This window comes from Lepisosteus platostomus, chromosome 14 (genome assembly GCF_059453375.1).
Source record: "Lepisosteus platostomus isolate fLepPlt1 chromosome 14, fLepPlt1.hap1, whole genome shotgun sequence".
NCBI classification, from domain to species: domain Eukaryota; kingdom Metazoa; phylum Chordata; class Actinopteri; order Semionotiformes; family Lepisosteidae; genus Lepisosteus; species Lepisosteus platostomus.
Genome location: NC_142624.1, coordinates 2,341,427 through 2,358,830, shown reverse-complemented (window position 1 = coordinate 2,358,830; position 17,404 = coordinate 2,341,427). Strand labels below are relative to the sequence as shown.

Below are 17,404 nucleotides of genomic sequence, written 5' to 3'. Positions count from 1 at the left end.
CGCGCACTGGGGCCATTGTTGTAACCGAGTAGAGAACACAATGGAGGGTCATTTTCACTCCAGGTGATGTGTGCGGTACACGAGGACTCCAGGTTTTGTAACCAGCATGGGCGTGCAGAGAACGTGTGGCCAACTGTGCATCGGCACACGTACCTGCACTGCGGTGTCTGGACCAAGGCTGTGGGAATCATGGACTCAAGTCGTTACACAGAGGGTGGCGGGAGCGTGGAACAATTCGCCAGGCCACGCTGTGATACTCTTGGCTTCTTCCAAGAAACAGCTGGATGAGACCCTCGGATCAATAAGCTACTAGCAGCCATATCAGCTAAATGCGACGACTGGCCTGCTCTCATTTGCAAACTTGTTCATGTTCTTAAGAGTCATTAACATCAGGAACCCCAGCTTTAGGTCCAAATCCTAAAAAAAGGAAAAGGTTCAGGAATTTGCTGTCGGGCGCACAAGAACTCAGGAGCAGAGCCATCCACCCTTCAGCCGTAGCTTGCTTTTCATGTCCACGGCCAGGACCCCCACAGCAGAGCCACCCATCTCTAGCCTGTAGGTCTTCGCCTGTACTGCAGCAGCACCGCCCTGGTTCTCCAAATCTGTTTTCATACCCCTGATCAAAAATCGCTGAAGTAGGTCAGCTCTGTAAACCCAAGAGATACTAGAACTACAAAATGACCCAGACACGTCTATCTTAATTTCGCTGTATAATTGAGAATAATAATAATAGAAGAGTTGAGAATGAAAAATTACACTTTTTAAGTGTCATGTGTACCTTAAACATGCTCGTGCGTCTTTCTTAATTTGTGATTTAATTCATGTCTAAAGGAATCTGGGCTGTCTCGTACCCCCAGAAAAGGCATTTCATAGCCACAGGGGGCGGCTGCACCCCAGGTTGAAAACCACTGCCTGAAACACTGCAGCACTCAAGGTGAGCAAAGAATACCAAAGTCTGAAGTCTCTATGGTTACTGCTATCGCTATGTGTGTGTGTGTGTGGGATGAACCTAGAGCCCACAACTGTACTGGAGCTGTTTATAAAGATCCAGAAAATGCAATGGTAGATCAGCCAGGAAACTAAATCAGGAAAACACAAAGGCCTCATCTGAGCCTGTTACGGTGATGTAATCCTGGTTACGGTTACAAGGAAACTGGTTGCTCCCACAGCAGGGCAGCGTAGTGGAGTTCACCGCTGTCTGGGGCTGGCACCGTGACCCACGGAAACGCGATCGAATTCCAGCAGGGCAAAGACTGCACGCATTCTGGGCACAAGCAAAAATATGAGTGGTGTGGTGAGTTGGAGCACAGGCACAAAAGGGAAATACACAAGCAGGGCTGAGCCAAGCAAGCGAAGTTCATGACTCAGTAAAATACAGTTCAAGAGCTCGAAGGGCTTGTCTGGGAACAAGGTCAGAGCAAAGCCGGGTCGAGCACCCGAGCAGAGCACGAGACAGGGAAGTGGGGATCTAGAGAAGTGCAGGACTTGAGAAGAACCGAGCAAGCGCGACCGTGGGGTGGGGGGGTTTGGGGGGCACGCCACCGGCTGGTGCGAAGGACAGGTGGAAAGAGCGGGTGAGAACCGAGCCAGCGCACAGCGGTCCGTTCTCAGAGCTAACCTATTAATCCTCCTGACACACCGGCCTCCAGAGGACTGATAGCCAACACTTTATCTTAATGGCTCCTGCTGCTGCGGCCTTATAAAGTCAAACCACTGCTGCACAACCACCCCTGCGCGAATGAAAAGCTTCATCTTAAGACATATAGCCGCAGAGGGACTGGCCTGGAGAGCAGCTCACACTTTTCTGACCTTGAAAGACCAGGCTGGGGAAAGGATGGAGGGGTAGGAAGGGGGTGGGGGATTGGTGGTGGTGGTGGGGGGGGGGGATCCGTTTTCCATTTGGAAATGTTTGTGCGCTCTCCCGAACAACATCGCACCTGGCCGCTCCCTGGACACACAGGGGGAGAGAAAAAAAAAGTTTCCGTGAAAATATTGACGCAGCGCCTCCATGTTGAATTTCCATTTCCTCCGGCCCCGGGAGCGGTCCCGCCTCTCCCGGGAACGAGGGGCAGGCTGCGTTTCCTAGCCCCCCGCCCCCAGGCGGATTCTAGACCCCAGACTCCGCTCCACGGGGGTCTCCGGCACAGCGCGCCACAACAGCGCCTCTGCCCACCAGCAGAAGGGACTCAACCCGCAGGCTGGGACTGGGGGGGTGGTGAGAGGGAGAGAGGTGATATAGGGCATTAAACCGCTTCTCTTTGGGCCCGAAGAACAAAGCCGAAGCATGTGGGTGGGTTTCCCTTTCTCCCTGGGGAAGCTTTGACGAAGGCTCAGCAACCCGGGCAAAGCTCCGGGCACAACACGGAGCACGCACAAACACCGGCTCCGGACAGCCGCGGAGTCACTTTGCCCAGCAAAATCTATAAAGATTCAGACCGAGAGAGCAGCTACGATTATCCCAGCCATCTTCATTAAAATTCTTACACATAAAATGATTCATAGAGCCCCCCCGCTTAAAAAAACACTGTAAATCAGAGGTTTTTCTTTGCAATACAAACAAATAGATGTGAACCTTTTTAACACTGCATAGCAATACCTTTTGAGGTTTAAAGTTCTGTTCTTGGAACAGAATAATTAAATTGATATGGAAATGCAATCAGAATGCTGACCAGATGGTTGTTATATACAGGCCGTTAAGGACAGTGGATATTAAATTGTGACAGTAGGTGAGACATATTTATAGTGTCATTAAGAATGTCTTCAATTCACCCCGTTTGTCTTGCATACATTAAGTCCTGGGAGTCCCCATTACTTGTAAAGCGCTTTGAGTGGAGTGTCCAGAAAAGCGCTTTATAAGTGGAAGCAATTATTATTATTATTATTATTATTATTATTATTATTATTATTATTATTAAATACCACACCAGCACTGCGTGGGCCGGTTTCCACAGCAGACACATCATTCCCGAGTCTAATTCTGTTTAAATTTACCGAACCAATGCAAAACTCGCCTCTCCCCCAGCAATTAAATGAGTGAACCCCAGGACAGCGGAGTCAAGCACGCTGTTGGAAGAATACACGTCAAAACGCTTAAAATTAAGAAGATAAAAGACAGCAAATATGGCGCTTACCGGACGATTTTCGACGTTGACGGAATGGCGTACTTCGTCGTGTCGTGACTTCGATTTTGATACTCGGAAACGCTTGGTAACAGTTCATTGACAAGAATTTCATACTTGAAAGAGCTGTCCAAACTGTAAAGAGATAAAAACGTCCGATTTCAGCGGGATTCGTCACCAACGGACGCGGCTCGCACGGGATTGTGGGGCGATATCGTCTTGCCCGGGTTTTTTTTTCCCGCTTAAAAAAAAAATGTACCGGTAAATTTGCCGATAAAAAAATGACGATTTTCTGCACCGGAAATCGTTGAAACGCGTTTCGGCTGACGTTATCACGTCAAACGTGAAGCAACCGAGTTTTTTTTGTTGTTGTTGTTGTTGTTGTTGTTGTTTTTGTTGTTGCTGCTGCTGTCATTTCACAGCGGGTAGAGTTTCTCCAACTAGCGAGTGAAGTCAGGCCGAGGAGGGGCTGGACTGCACTCACACAGACGGAGCTTTAGAAAATGGTGAACCTGGGTTTAAGGGACTTGTCAGGCGGCTACAGGTGTTTCTTCACCGCGAGGAAAGCGGCTGGATAACCGGACTTTGATGTGACGGGACGGGGCTGTGGTCCAGGGGGACATTCCCTTTTTCGGCTGAGCCGGTCCGGTCATTCCCCCCCTCCCTCTCCAGGTCAGTCCTCCTTCTTCCAACCCCGACTGGCCCGTCCCAAATAAAAACTCGCTTTCTGTGTCTACAGGAGCGGTCGAGCCGGGCTCGCAATCACAGCCCTCGTTCAGTAGCTTTTGTGTGAAACCTTGAGCAGGGGAGAGGGCACAAGGCGGGGTACACCCTGGACGGGACACCAGTCCATCACAGGGCACACACACACCCTGGACGGGACACCAGTCTATCACAGGGCACACACACACACACTGGACGGGACACCAGTCCATCACAGGGCACACACACACACTGGACGGGACACCAGTCTATCACAGGGCACACAGACACACCCTGGACGGGACACGAGTCCATCACAGGGCACACAGACACACACTGGACGGGACACCGGTCCATCACAGGGCACACAGACACACACTGGACGGGACACCAGTCCATCACAGGGCACACACACACACCCTGGACGGGACACCAGTCCATCACAGGGCAAACACACACACCCTGGACGGGACACCAGTCCATCACAGGGCACACACACACCCTGGACGGGACACCAGTCCACCACAGGGCACACACACACACTGGACGGGACACCAGTCCATCACAGGGCACACACACCCTGGACGGGACACCAGTCCATCACAGGGAACACACACACACTGGACGGGACACCAGTCCATCACAGGGCACACACACACACCCTGGACGGGACACCAGTCCATCACAGGGCACACAAAATAGAGGGTAGAAGATTACATCTCAAGAACCTCTGATATTGATCATCACATACAGGAACAAAATGGCATAGGTCGGTTTTTCTGGAAGTGCTTCAAACTGACCTGAACTCGTGCACCAGGGAAAAAAAAGTACTAATTGTCATGTATCCGTTGCTTTTTTTAACCTGAACGAGATGTGTTCGTATATGCTGTTTTGGGTATATGTCTATATTAATGTGACGTGGTCTATTTTGTGATCCTCCGTGTTTATCCCGTGAAAAGAAGACTGAAGTTCTTGGAAGTGGAAATCGCTCTGCGCCGCTCCACCTGCCGGCGCTGCTCGCCCTTCCAAGACAATTACTCAGCGGGGCGGCGAGGGGAACTTCCCCTCCTCCTCCTCCTCCGCCTCCTCGCCCCACCCCGCTCCCCAAAAAAGGAGCGGCCGCCCTCCCTCGAAGAGGTGGGCGCGCAACAAAACAAGCGCCGCGGCCGCGATGCACAACAACAGCGCAGCCCAGCACACGCGCTCACTCGCTCCCTCCCTCGCTCGCGATCAGGCCAGGCCGACAGGCACACGCGGCGGCGCGCAGGAGCCCGCGAGAGCTGGAAAACGGCGCAGCGCCGGACGGGGCAGCCGCGAGGCACCGGCTGGAGGAGCGCTCGGGCGCGTGCCGACGAGGACCGCCGGTTTCGGCTGTCGTTGCTGCTGTCGGGTTTTTTTTTTTCTCCAAACTTTATGAAACTTTCTCTCCCGAGCTGGATGAATAACTGCGTTAACGTCGGCGGGTCACATCTCTGAGCTTCGCAGGGGCTTGAAGCGTCCGAGCCACGATGACATTCGCCAGCTGTCAGCGGTAACACGAGTGGATATATAAATATATGTACTGTATACAATTACGTCCTGATTGCCTTTTTTTTTGCTTTTCCAACGGAGACCCCGCACACCAGTGGTCGCCTGTGTCCGGGAGAGCTGTAAGAGGCGAATTGTACAGCACCAACACTGGATTTATTGACGCTCTCTTCGTGAGCGCCCCTGGATCAGCACATCTGAAGGAGGAGGAGAGCGCTGGGTGAATATAAACACGCTTCCCGAAACACAGAGACCAGAAGAAAACAAACCCTGTGATGCTGTCTTCTGACAACGCAGTTCGTTAAGGACAACGCTGGGGAGTAAAGCGCTCGAAACTAACAACACATCGCACTACCTATCTTTCTTCCTTCAACACCCCGGGACGTGTGTGTGCAGCCGGGCGGGCAGGGACCTCTGGACGACGCTGCTCTTGGATGCTCCTGATAAGGGATTAACAGAACGTACTCGCTTTTTTTTTGGAAAAAAACACACACGAAGGCGAGAGGAGAAGAGCGGTGTTTTGCCCCGCCGGTGACTCTCGCTCTGCTCCGCGCGCCGCCCCCCCGCGCGCCGCCGTCCCGAGCCCGGAGTCGCCGAGGAGCGGGTGGCTCGTGTCGCTCTCAATGCTCAGCCGGCTCTCGCGGCGACCGGCAGCTGGGCGGCACGATGCGCTCGTGGGGTGTGCTCCTGTTCCCGGCGTGCTGCTGGCTGCTGTGTGCTAGCGCCCAGGTGAGAGCCGCGTCCCCCGCGCCTGCTGTCTGTCTGCTGTCAACGTGTCACGGGAGAAGGAAATCACGGGGTGGGGGGGGCAGTCGGTGCGCAGGAGGGGTGTTTTTCATCTCGACCTCCTGCGCACCGACTGCAGCAGGAGCGGCGTGCTCCCCAGTCCGGTCTCGCGGGGTGGCGGGTGCCCAGAGCACCTGTCCTCGCGCTGCCGTCCCGCGCGGCTCGGTCCCGCGGGGGGGTTCGTGGCCCGGGTCCTCCGTCAAGACGCTGTGCAGACGGCGTGTCGGTGGCGTGTGTGTGTGTGTGTCTCGGGTGGGGGGGTGTATTTACAGAGCACCCCGCCGTCTGCCCCGCTGTACAAACACAGGGCTCCAGACGCCTCTCGCGCTCAAGTGCCGGGGACGGGGGGGGCTCCCACCGCAGCTCGGCCCGGAGACCCCGGAACAGGGGCCGGCGGGGGGGCGGACAGAATGACGTGTACGAGTAGGAGCTGCGGAGTGAGACCTGGCGTGTAGCTTGCAGGGGGCGAGGGGGGTGGAAGCGGGGCCGGCTGGGGACGCGGCGCGACAGGCGGCAGGTCTCTCTGCTCTCGAACCCGTGTCTCTCCGCGCTCTGGGCTCTGGGGTCCCGCACGCAGAGCCTGCAGGAGACCTGGCTGGCTCCGGCTGGGTCTGTGGGGGGAAGGACAGGACACCCCAATAGAGAGAGGGTGCACACCCATCAGGTGCTACTTCCTGGGAACACCCCCTCACGCATCCAAAAAAAAACAGGGAATCACCTTCCTTCCTGCAGGCTGTTCCATGCTGCAGAGATCCTAGCGTCTCCCTCAGGCAACTGCATGAGCTGCCAGGCTGTCAGGGCACACGGCTCAGGGTTCAGGGCACAGGGCACAAGGTTCAGGGCACAAGGCTCAGGGCTTAGGGCTCAGGGCACAGGGCACAGGGCACAAGGTTCAGGGCACAGGGCTCAGGGTTCAGGGCTCAGGGCTCAGGGCTCAGGGTTCAGGGTTCAGGGCTCAGGGCTCAAGACACAAGGTTCAGGGCTCAGGGCTCAGGGCTCAGGGTTCAGGGTTCAGGGCTCAGGGCTCAAGGCACAAGGTTCAGGGCACAGGGCACAGGGCTCAGGGCTCAGGGCACAGGGCTCAGGGCACAGGGCACAAGGCACAAGGTTTAGGGCTCAGGGTTCAGTTAATTGACCATGTGCACAAGTGCAATGAGAGGCTTATTTGCATGTGTGCTCTAATGCAAACACATTAAAGAAACACAGCCTACACACACAACAACAGCAGCAACCACAACAAAGTTAAATAACACTCAACATGCAAGGCAGCACACCAGACACCTCACCTGTGTCTCACTGTGACAGGGGCACACGAGACACCTCACCTGTGTCTCACTGTGACACTGGCACACCAGACACCTCACCTGTCTCTCACTGTGACAGCGACACACCAGACACCTCACCTGTCTCTCACTGTGACAGGGGCACACCTGACACATCACCTGTCTCTCACTGTGACAGGGGCACACCTGACACCTCACCTGTCTCTCACTGTGACAGCGACACACCAGACACCTCACCTGTGTCTCACTGTGACAGGGGCACACCAGACACCTCACCTGTCTCTCACTGTGACAGGGGCACACCTGACACATCACCTGTCTCTCACTGTGACAGGGGCACACCAGACACCTCACCTGTCTCTCACTGTGACAGGGGCACACCTGACACATCACCTGTGTCTCACTGTGACAGGGGCACACCAGACACCTCACCTGTCTCTCACTGTGACACTGGCACACCAGACACCTCACCTGTCTCTCACTGTGACAGCGACACACCAGACACCTCACCTGTGTCTCACTGTGACAGCGGCACACCAGACACCTCACCTGTCTCTCACTGTGACAGCAGCACACCAGACACCTCACCTGTCTCTCACTGTGACAGCGACACACCAGACACCTCACCTGTCTCTCACTGTGACAGGGGCACACCAGACACCTCACCTGTCTCTCACTGTGACAGCGACACACCAGACACCTCACCTGTCTTTCACTGTGACAGGGGCACACCTGACACATCACCTGTCTCTCACTGTGACAGGGGCACACCTGACACCTCACCTGTCTCTCACTGTGACAGGGGCACACCAGACACCTCACCTGTGTCTCACTGTGACAGGGGCACACCAGACACCTCACCTGTCTCTCACTGTGACAGCAGCACACCAGACACCTCACCTGTCTCTCACTGTGACAGCGACACACCTGACACCTCACCTGTCTCTCACTGTGACAGGGGCACACCAGACACATCACCTGTCTCTCACTGTGACAGCTGCACACCAGACACCTCACCTGTCTCTCAGTGTGACACTGGCACACCAGACACCTCACCTGTGTCTCACTGTGACAGCGACACACCAGACACCTCACCTGTCTCTCACTGTGACAGCGGCACACCAGACACCTCACCTGTCTCTCACTGTGACAGCGACACACCTGACACCTCACCTGTGTCTCACTGTGACAGCGACACACCAGACACCTCACCTGTGTCTCACTGTGACAGCGACACACCAGACACCTCACCTGTGTCTCACTGTGACAGCGGCACACCAGACACCTCACCTGTCTCTCACTGTGACAGCAGCACACCAGACACCTCACCTGTCTCTCACTGTGACAGCGACACACCTGACACCTCACCTGTCTCTCACTGTGACAGGGGCACACCAGACACATCACCTGTCTCTCACTGTGACAGCTGCACACCAGACACCTCACCTGTCTCTCAGTGTGACACTGGCACACCAGACACCTCACCTGTGTCTCACTGTGACAGCGACACACCAGACACCTCACCTGTCTCTCACTGTGACAGCGGCACACCAGACACCTCACCTGTCTCTCACTGTGACAGCGACACACCAGACACCTCACCTGTCTCTCACTGTGACAGCGGCACACCAGACACCTCACCTGTGTCTCACTGTGACAGGGGCACACCAGACACCTCACCTGTCTCTCACTGTGACAGCGGCACACCAGACACCTCACCTGGCTCTCACTGTGACAGCGACACACCTGACACCTCACCTGTCTCTCACTGTGACAGCGACACACCTGACACCTCACCTGTCTCTCACTGTGACAGCTACACACCTGATGACAACAGTCGCTACAAGGAAGGAGGGCAGGAACGTGCGTAATTTAAACAGCAAGCTTTTGTTTGATCAGAGGGGAAATCATGATTCAGCATTTCGTTTCTGCACGTCAGCTTCCTTGTGAAACGTGACGTTAAGGTCTGCAGGACGGGCGCTTTGACAAACACGACTTTGGTGTTAATTCTTGCAGGATGGTTGCCCTGTGCAACGTGGCTCGGCGTTTATTTTGGCGTTCGGCTCGGCGTTACTGTCTGTCCGGCCCCCGGCCCTCTGGCTGTGCCAACTCTCCTGCGGTGACCCCGAGGTGTGGCGCCCAGGGCGGGGAACCCCTACTTCCGAAGCAGGTCGTTCAGCAGTGGGGTGCGTGACAGGTGACAGGGATCCCCGATTCCTCCCCTCGTCTCTGCCCTGCGCCTGCTGTGAGTGACAAAGCCCTGGTTCCGGGAATCCCATAACCCAGGGGTAGCAGGGCCGGATTCTGGTGTCCGTAGGCCCTAGGGACCTTCGCTCCGCAACGTGCAAAGCGAGGGGTGAACGCCAACTGAATGACGTCGATGGGCGTGACGCACTTGAGACCGTTCTAACGCTAAACCCCGAGACGGAGGGCACGAGCCGAGCGCCTCTGGTGACACCTCTGGGTTCTGGACCAGCCGCTGGAGAGCGCGGGATGATTGATCTGGATCTCGAGTTGCAGCTCGTTTCTCGTGAGTCACCCGTGTCTCCCTCCTCTGTCGCCCCGTGGGAAACCCGGCACGGAGGGGTACCAAGCCATGGCTGTGGGGATCCCCCAGACCTGCTGGTTTTCATTGTGCCCGAGCTCTCGAGTTACGGGGCACGTTTGAACACTGACAGGACACAGTGACCAACAGACTGACGAGACGCAGTGACTGGCAAACAGACTGACAGACATAGAGACAGACAGAGACAGAGACTGAGGAGACAGGGACCCACAGAAGGACAGACACAGAGACTGAGGAGACAGGGACCCACAGACGGACAGACACAGTGACTGGGGAGACAGTGAAAAGAAGGCGGAGAGAGAAACTAGGAGAGACAGGAAGAGAGGATCGTGTGTGTGGTCTGCGTGCCTGATTGCCGCGCTGTCTTTACTGTGATGAGGTTTTTACAGGCAGCAGGGTCCCTCAGCGAGGGGAAGGCTGTCATTATGAGGTGTCCACCGCCTCCCAGAACAGGTGTCCAGTCCAGCGCTGCACAGGCAGCAAGCAAGTACCGACACATCCCGGGGGCCAGAGCCCCCGTGCGGCATTGCCATTTCAGACGTGACACCTGACGCTGCGCACGCCCCCCTTGGGCATCACAGTCTACCTGGGATGTCCCGGCCCCGTGCTTGGAGAAACAGTCAGTCCCGGTCACTCCAGCGGTCAGTCAGGTCCCGAGCAGTGAAAATGAGCGTTGCTCTGAGCTGGTCCGGGTGTCACGGGGTTTGGGGTGGGGGGGGGGTGAGAGGGGCGTGGGGGCAGTTCCTCTATTCGTGTTTGTGTGGCTTGTTTGGTGGTTGTCGTGGTGATGTGGGTGTCCCAGAGTCACGCACGCGCGCACACGCACGCACACACACACACAACAAGCGCTGCCGAAGACAACATCTAGAGACCAGGGAGGGGAAGGAGGGGGTGTCAAACGAGGCTTTCATCTTTTCAACAGTTTCTTTTTTTAAATAAAGCCGCAGAGCACGCATTCCATCTGGGTGCTCCCTGTTTTCATCGGTTTCTTCTGTTTTTTTTCCCTTCCCCTCTGGCCCCTGGCTACAATAATTCTGTCCCTTCTTCCCATCCAAACACAGGCCCTCTGTCTCTTTCCGCCCACCACACTGCACCCCCCTTCTGCCTCTGTCTGTCTCTCTCTCTCTTTCTCTGTCTCTGTCTCTCTCTGCAGCCGTGACAGTCTCTCCCAGGGTGTGTCTGTCTCTCTGTCTGTCTGTCTCTCTCTCTCTCTGCAGCTGTGACAGTCTCTCCCACGATGTGTCTGTCTCTCTGTCTGTCTCTGTCTCTCTCAGCAGCTGTGACAGATGTTTCTGCAAGGACCTCACTCCTCTGTTTCTGTCTCTCTCTCAGGGGGACCCCCTGCCCAGAGCTCTGGTCGAGCTGGTGCAGAGCAGCTCCATCAACTCCATCGAGGACCTGCGGCGCCTCCTACTGACTGACTCCGTAGGTAAATCTGCACTGTCCCCCTGATAGAGTCTCTGGCCAAAATAGTAGGACCCCTGCCAGCACTCCCACCTAAACTCCCCCCCCACCCCGAAAAAAGACCCTCTGGGGAGGGTCCTGCATGGGTCTCCGGTTTCCTCCCCTGTCTCTGTACCCCAACCCTGAGCCTGATGTCAAGGCTACTGCACAAGGCCACAGCATTGTTCTGTAGAGAACGCAGAGCATGGCACACCCCCTGTACACAACACCTACACACACACCCTGCATACACAACCTACACACACACACACCCCCCACACACTCACTCTACACACATTCCCCCCCCTGTGGACACAAGATAGGTGTTCTCTCCCCCCGTCTCCTGCTCGGCCTGACTTTTCCACTCGCACACACATTCTCCAGAAAAAGACACGGATTAAAAATAGCCAGTTCCATTGTTCCTGCGGAACAATCTCCTTTGTGTTTGGGGAACAATGTTTTCTCTCTCTGGCACACGCGGGGCCGGGGGGCTGGAGGTGAGGGAGGCGGTCTGGGCAGCTTTTTATAGCTCAGGAGAGAGGAGTGGAGGCAGTGCGGGCAAGAGGTTCGAGCTCAGAATGGGAGAGAGAGAGAGAGGCAGTGTGAGCTGAGAGAGAGAGGCAGGAGGAGAGAGAGAGGCAGTGTGAGCTGAGAGAGAGAGGCAGGGGGAGAGAGAGAGGCAGTGTGACCTGAGAGAGAGGCAGGGGGAGAGAGAGAGAGGCAGGAGGAGAGAGAGAGGCAGGAGGAGAGAGAGAGGCAGTGTGAGCTGAGAGAGAGAGGCAGGGGGAGAGAGAGAGGCAGTGTGACCTGAGAGAGAGGCAGGGGGAGAGAGAGAGGCAGGAGGAGAGAGAGAGGCAGTGTGAGCTGAGAGAGAGAGGCAGGGGGAGAGAGAGAGGCAGGGGGAGAGAGAGAGGCAGTGTGACCTGAGAGAGAGGCAGTGTGACCTGAGAGAGAGGCAGGGGGAGAGAGAGAGAGGCAGGAGGAGGGAGGCAGTGTGAGCTGAGAAACAGAGGCAGAGGGAGGGAGGCAGCCTTGGAGCCTGGGCGCCGTGAGTTGGAGGCAGGACCCCCGGGGGTCTCGGCCGGAGGGCTGTGGGGAGAGACTGTGGCCGTCCGCTCACCCTGCCCCCCCTCTCCCTCGCTCTCTTCCAGAGGACGACCCGGACAGCCCGGCCAGTGGGGGCGCCCTCTCCAACAGCACCTTCAGCCGCCTGCCGAGGAGCCTGAGTGAGTGCCCCCTCGCTGCCGCCGCGCCGCGCCCCGCCCCACCCCGTGCCCCGCCCCACCCCGTGCCCTGTGCCCCCTCCCTCACCCTCACCCTCACCCTCTGCCCTCTTGCTCTGCAGTGCTGGAGGCCGAGCCCGCGGTGCAGGCCCAGTGCAAGGTGCGGACAGAGGTCATGGCCATCACCCGCGGCATGGTGGACCGCAGGAACGCCAACTTCCTGGTCTGGCCGCCGTGCGTGGAGGTGCAGCGCTGCTCGGGCTGCTGCAGCCTGCGGGGGCAGCGCTGCCTGCCCACCGCGGTGCATCTGCGCCACCTGCAGGTCAGTCGGCGGTACTGCGTCATCCCGCTATCCCTCCCCGCTCTCGGCGGCGCTCGTACCGCCCTCTGCGTTGACCCCTGACCTCTGACCTCTGATCTCTGATCTCTGGGTGGGGCCAACAGGTGGTGAAGATCGAATACGTCAACAAGAAGACCAACTACGGCCGGGCGGTGGTGTCGGTGGAGGACCACCTGGCCTGCCGTTGTGCGTCCACCGCTGATGTGCCCCGAGCTGCCCCGAGGGAGCCCCAGCACCAAGCGCGGCCACGGCAACCGGAGTCACGGCAACCAGAGACACCGCAACCGCATCATCAGCAGCAGCAGAAGCAGCAGCAAGAACAGACACAACCACAGCACCACGATCCTCATCACCCTCCAGAAGAAGCATATCGGCAGCCACCAGAGGAAGAGCAACACTTACACCGACAGCAGCCAGAGGAACATCACCGGCATCAGAAACAGCAACACCAAGAGCAACAGCAGCAACTGGAAGAAGAGCAACACTTACACCGACAGCAGCCAGAGGAACATCACCGGCATCAGAAACAGCAACACCAAGAGCAACAGCAGCAGCCAGAGGAACATCACAAGCAACAGCATCACCAAGACCAACAGCACCCCAGCAACAGAACTACAACACACAGGCCAGGTAACCCCCCACCACTGCCTCCACACACACACACACACGCCTCTTCAGTCTGCCTGTCTGACTCGGAGACAGGAGAGAGGGAGCCCTATTTATAGAGAGCAGGAACATATCGCTGTGCTTGCGTCAGCCTCATGCGGGCCGGCCTGCCTCTGCGTCATCGAGCGTTTCCCGTCTGCCCTGGGCTTTCTGAGCACCTGTCTGGCCTCACCTCGCTCGGCCCACCTGTGCGGGGCTGTGTCTTTCCCCCCCCCGGGGGTTCCCGGTGCCAGCTTAGTGCCCTGGTACTGAACGCTCATCTTGCCCCACCCTCACACCCTGGCAGCCACACGAAATTCACCCGTCTCCCCTTCCTCTCTCTCTCTCTCTCTTTCTCTCTCTCCCCCCCCAGGGACAGCGGCCCCCCCGGCGACGCCCCCTCCCGCTCGGCAGCGGCCGCGGCGCCCCCACAGGAAGAGACAGCGCAAGACCCGGCACGGCCTGACCAAGGCAGCCATGCGGGCACTGCTGTTGTAGATCAACCTGGTGAGCCCCTCCCTGCACGGGGAAGACACACCGCACTCCCGCGGCACAGCAGGCCGATCCCGGTCCGGGTTCTCCGTACACGATCCAGGCTCTGGTGCTCACACGGCACTGCTCGTTGTTGCCTTCCAAGTACATCTGAAAAGATGTATAAAGTGACAATGATTTTATACAAGTGATGCTACTCTTCATCCACACTGCGCGCACAAGATTCTGCAGCTGCGGAAACCCGGAATGGCGCAGACCGCTATGCCCTGAGCAGTTTCCCCATCGTTTGTCTGCCTGTGTCCTATATCGGTATCGTCTGTGTCAACTTCTCTGTCTCTTTAAAGAGTGTCTTTCAAGGCAGCTGCATGCTGGTTTTATTGCAGGGTCCTTTCTCATTCTCCCACTCTGTCTCCTGGGGAAAACCCTCTTCTAACGCCCCCTGCTCCCCTCTTCCCTCCTCTCTCCTCCAGGACCTTGCAGAAACGGTTCCTGACGGCACATCTGTGAGAACAGGAGCAACCAGAGAGCTGCCTGAAAACGGGACCTCGTGGATGGACGATATTTTGAAACTTTCCGTCTCTGTTTTTAAATGACGTTATTATTTTTTTTTATTATTGCTGTTGTCAAGAGTATATTTTTATATTGGAAATGACTTGTAAAATGGTTTAATTTCTTAATATTATTATTATGATGATGATGATGATTTGCAGCGACAACAGCAGTAATAATACAAATAATAATCAGGCGAGTCGTTGCGACAAATGGTTCGCAATCCTTTCTTTTTCGAAAATGCACTGAACTACTGAAAATGATGCCAGCTGAAAGTATTTTCTCTCTCGGGAGTTGGAGAACTGCAAGTCCCATCAGGCACTGCAGCAGCGAAGGCCACGCCTCTTCCATAACAAGGAGTAATCTGATTGGGCTGGACACTGGATACGCACCAATGAGGAGGGGGAGGTGGGAGGGGCTTGCCGTGATGATGTCATGCCTTCTTTTCGAGAAAAGAGCTAATGACATGGAAGAGAAAAAAACATCCACTGGATTCCACTGCACCTCGGAGACTTTGGCTCCACCTGCCCAGGAATGTGGGTTAAAGGGATCCGACACAAACGCCTGACATCTCCAGCACCGGGGTCAACTACGTCTTTAACCATTGATTAAACGTGCACTCGCTGGCCAAAATATTGGGGTCCCCCCCTCCCCTCCCTGAGTCAGACACACGTTGGACCTCTTGACACCTCGGAGGAGACACGGCCTGTATTGCGAAAAGGTTGGGGAATTGGGGGGCCGAAGCCGTCCTGGATCCGGCGGGATGGACTCCAGCTGAAGCCGGCAGATGGGGGGGGTCAGCGAGTGGGATTGTTCCACCTGCTCCCAGTCCAAGGCGTTGTTCCGGCCGGCCAGGAGGGGGGGGGGGGGTCCCCGTTTCCAGCCGCGAGTGGATTAATCATTAGGAAGACCTCCTGCGAGGGAAGGGATGGGGAGGTCCCCCACCCCACCCCACGCTCTGCCTTCCCCTGTGATGTGGGGGCGGCCCATGCTGTGACCGGTCTGGCAGGAGGTGGGGGAGAGTGGCTACTGCGCCCCCTGCTGGAGAGGGTTTGAACCGCCGCCGGGTGAAACAGGAAAGGACATCTGCAGGGAGGTTCCTCCCGCCTCGTGGGCAGGCTCGATTGTTTTGGTTTTTTTGGGCAAAACAAGAAATGCGATGTCCTTGTGGGGACCCTGGGGTATGAAATCCAGGGGCTACTCTTCCCCCCCCCCCAAGACCTGATCTGGACGTACATGCAGACACCCCGTACCGATCGTACGCCTCGACTGCAATGGATTCTGAATGTATATTCAAAAAACGTCACAGACACCAGCACAGAGAAAAGTCAAGGACGCAGGACAAAAGAGTTCTGTGACGTAAGACGATGGGTTGGGTTCCTAAGAATCCATTGCGCTTTCCTGGGGAAAAGACAAAGCATAAATAAGGAACAGATCAAACCTTGTGTATTTCGGCCGGGCTGCCACTCTCTGGGGCTTCCAGCGGTCTCAGGCTCACACCTTTCCCAGCAGGCCTTGCACACTGCAGGCTCAGCCTGCGATTGGCCTGCTGCCCTGCAGGAAGGGGCGGGGCAGGAAGTCCTGCCCGGCGACGCAGGGACCGCTTCTGGGCTCACCTTCAGGTGCTAGTCTGTCAAGTACTACTGACTCCACTCTCACTTATTGTATCGTCCTTAATTCTGTAAAAAAAAACAAACCAAAACACTTTGCTTGCACAATGCGCAGTCAGTACTGCACAATGGGGATGACACTGGAAAATGCAAAAGATTTGCATAGGACTGGGACCAGCACGAAAACGGCATGGCTTGTGTGTGTGACAGAGGAGAAGCCCAGGCAATTCTGAGGAGCAGAGAGGTTCACATACACAGGGGCTCCAGTAAGAGTCTGTACTCCAGCTGTGTGTGTGTGTGTGTGTGTGTGTGTGTGTGTGTGTGTGTGTGTGTGTGTGCACACAGGGGCTCCAGTAAGAGTCTGTACTCCAGCTTGGGTGTGTGTGTGTGTGTGTGTGTGTGTGTGTGTGTGTGTGTGTGTACACACAGGGGCTGCAATTCCATTTCCAAGCAGACTCCTACTGTCTCAGAACCACTGTGTCTGTGCATCTTGAAAGCTGTGTCATTTTTCTCAAGACTGCCCTTCGTTTTTCTTATGCACACGAAGCCACACGTCTCGTCCCGCCCGAGTCTCACGGCTGTCAAGCTCCCAGTCTGGGGCTGTGGGGACGCCCCTGTCCCCTGTCAGCACAGCAGGGCTGTGGGTCTGCAGAGGAAGGGGAGGAGCACCGAGATGCCTGTGTGTGTACCATGTCTTCACCTCTCTGTAGCTCACCTGCACACCACACTCTATTGTCATATTTAAGTTATTTAATAGGGGAGTTTTATATTAAATGTAATTAATTTTTATTATTGTTATTTTTATTATTAATGTTATTTTTTAATAAATATGTAACAATATGAAAAAGAAAGGAGTATGCTTATCTGGAGGGATGGGACATTGTTTCTGGGTTGGAGTCACACAACACACACTGGAGAGACGCCTGTTCAGAGCAGCTGTGATCCATTCCAGGTCTGACCAGCCCCGCAGCCTCTTGTAGTATCTGGACTGACAAATAATAAGCATTCCTGTCACTTCTATAGTGGTATTCTGGACACCCCACTCACAGCACTGTACAGGTCATGGGGGTCCCCTCTACCCCCACCTGGATGATGCTCCAGTCCTCTCCCCACACACCA

At 56.0% G+C, this 17,404-nt stretch overlaps 2 protein-coding genes across 4 annotated transcripts in view; one reads left to right on the top strand and one right to left on the bottom strand.

Moving 5' to 3' along the window:
* The window catches only part of sun2 (Sad1 and UNC84 domain containing 2), a 59,937-nt gene extending 56,636 nt beyond the window's left edge, over positions 1–3,301 (bottom strand). For both annotated transcript variants that reach the window (XM_088606459.1, XM_088606462.1), the window contains exon 1: positions 3,132–3,301. The gene's annotated coding sequence lies outside the window, so the exon portion shown is untranslated. The remainder of the gene's footprint in view (positions 1–3,131) is intronic.
* Positions 3,302–4,984: 1,683 nt separating this feature from the next.
* On the top strand, positions 4,985–17,136 carry LOC148648674 (platelet-derived growth factor subunit B-like). 2 transcript variants are annotated; one of them, XR_015926422.1, is made up of 8 exons: positions 4,985–6,077; positions 11,316–11,412; positions 12,578–12,652; positions 12,772–12,971; positions 13,094–13,619; positions 14,008–14,141; positions 14,597–16,592; positions 16,715–17,136. XR_015926422.1 is itself a non-coding variant. In XM_088606473.1 (7 exons), exons 1-6 carry the CDS (start codon positions 6,015–6,017, stop codon positions 14,130–14,132), a joined length of 1,086 nt encoding a protein of 361 aa, XP_088462599.1. In that variant the 5' UTR covers positions 4,985–6,014; the 3' UTR covers positions 14,133–14,141; positions 14,597–17,136. The 2 variants fall into 2 exon arrangements, 1 of the variants encoding a protein (XP_088462599.1); XM_088606473.1 differs by having other exon boundaries at positions 14,597–17,136.
* The last annotated feature ends 268 nt before the right edge of the window (positions 17,137–17,404 follow it).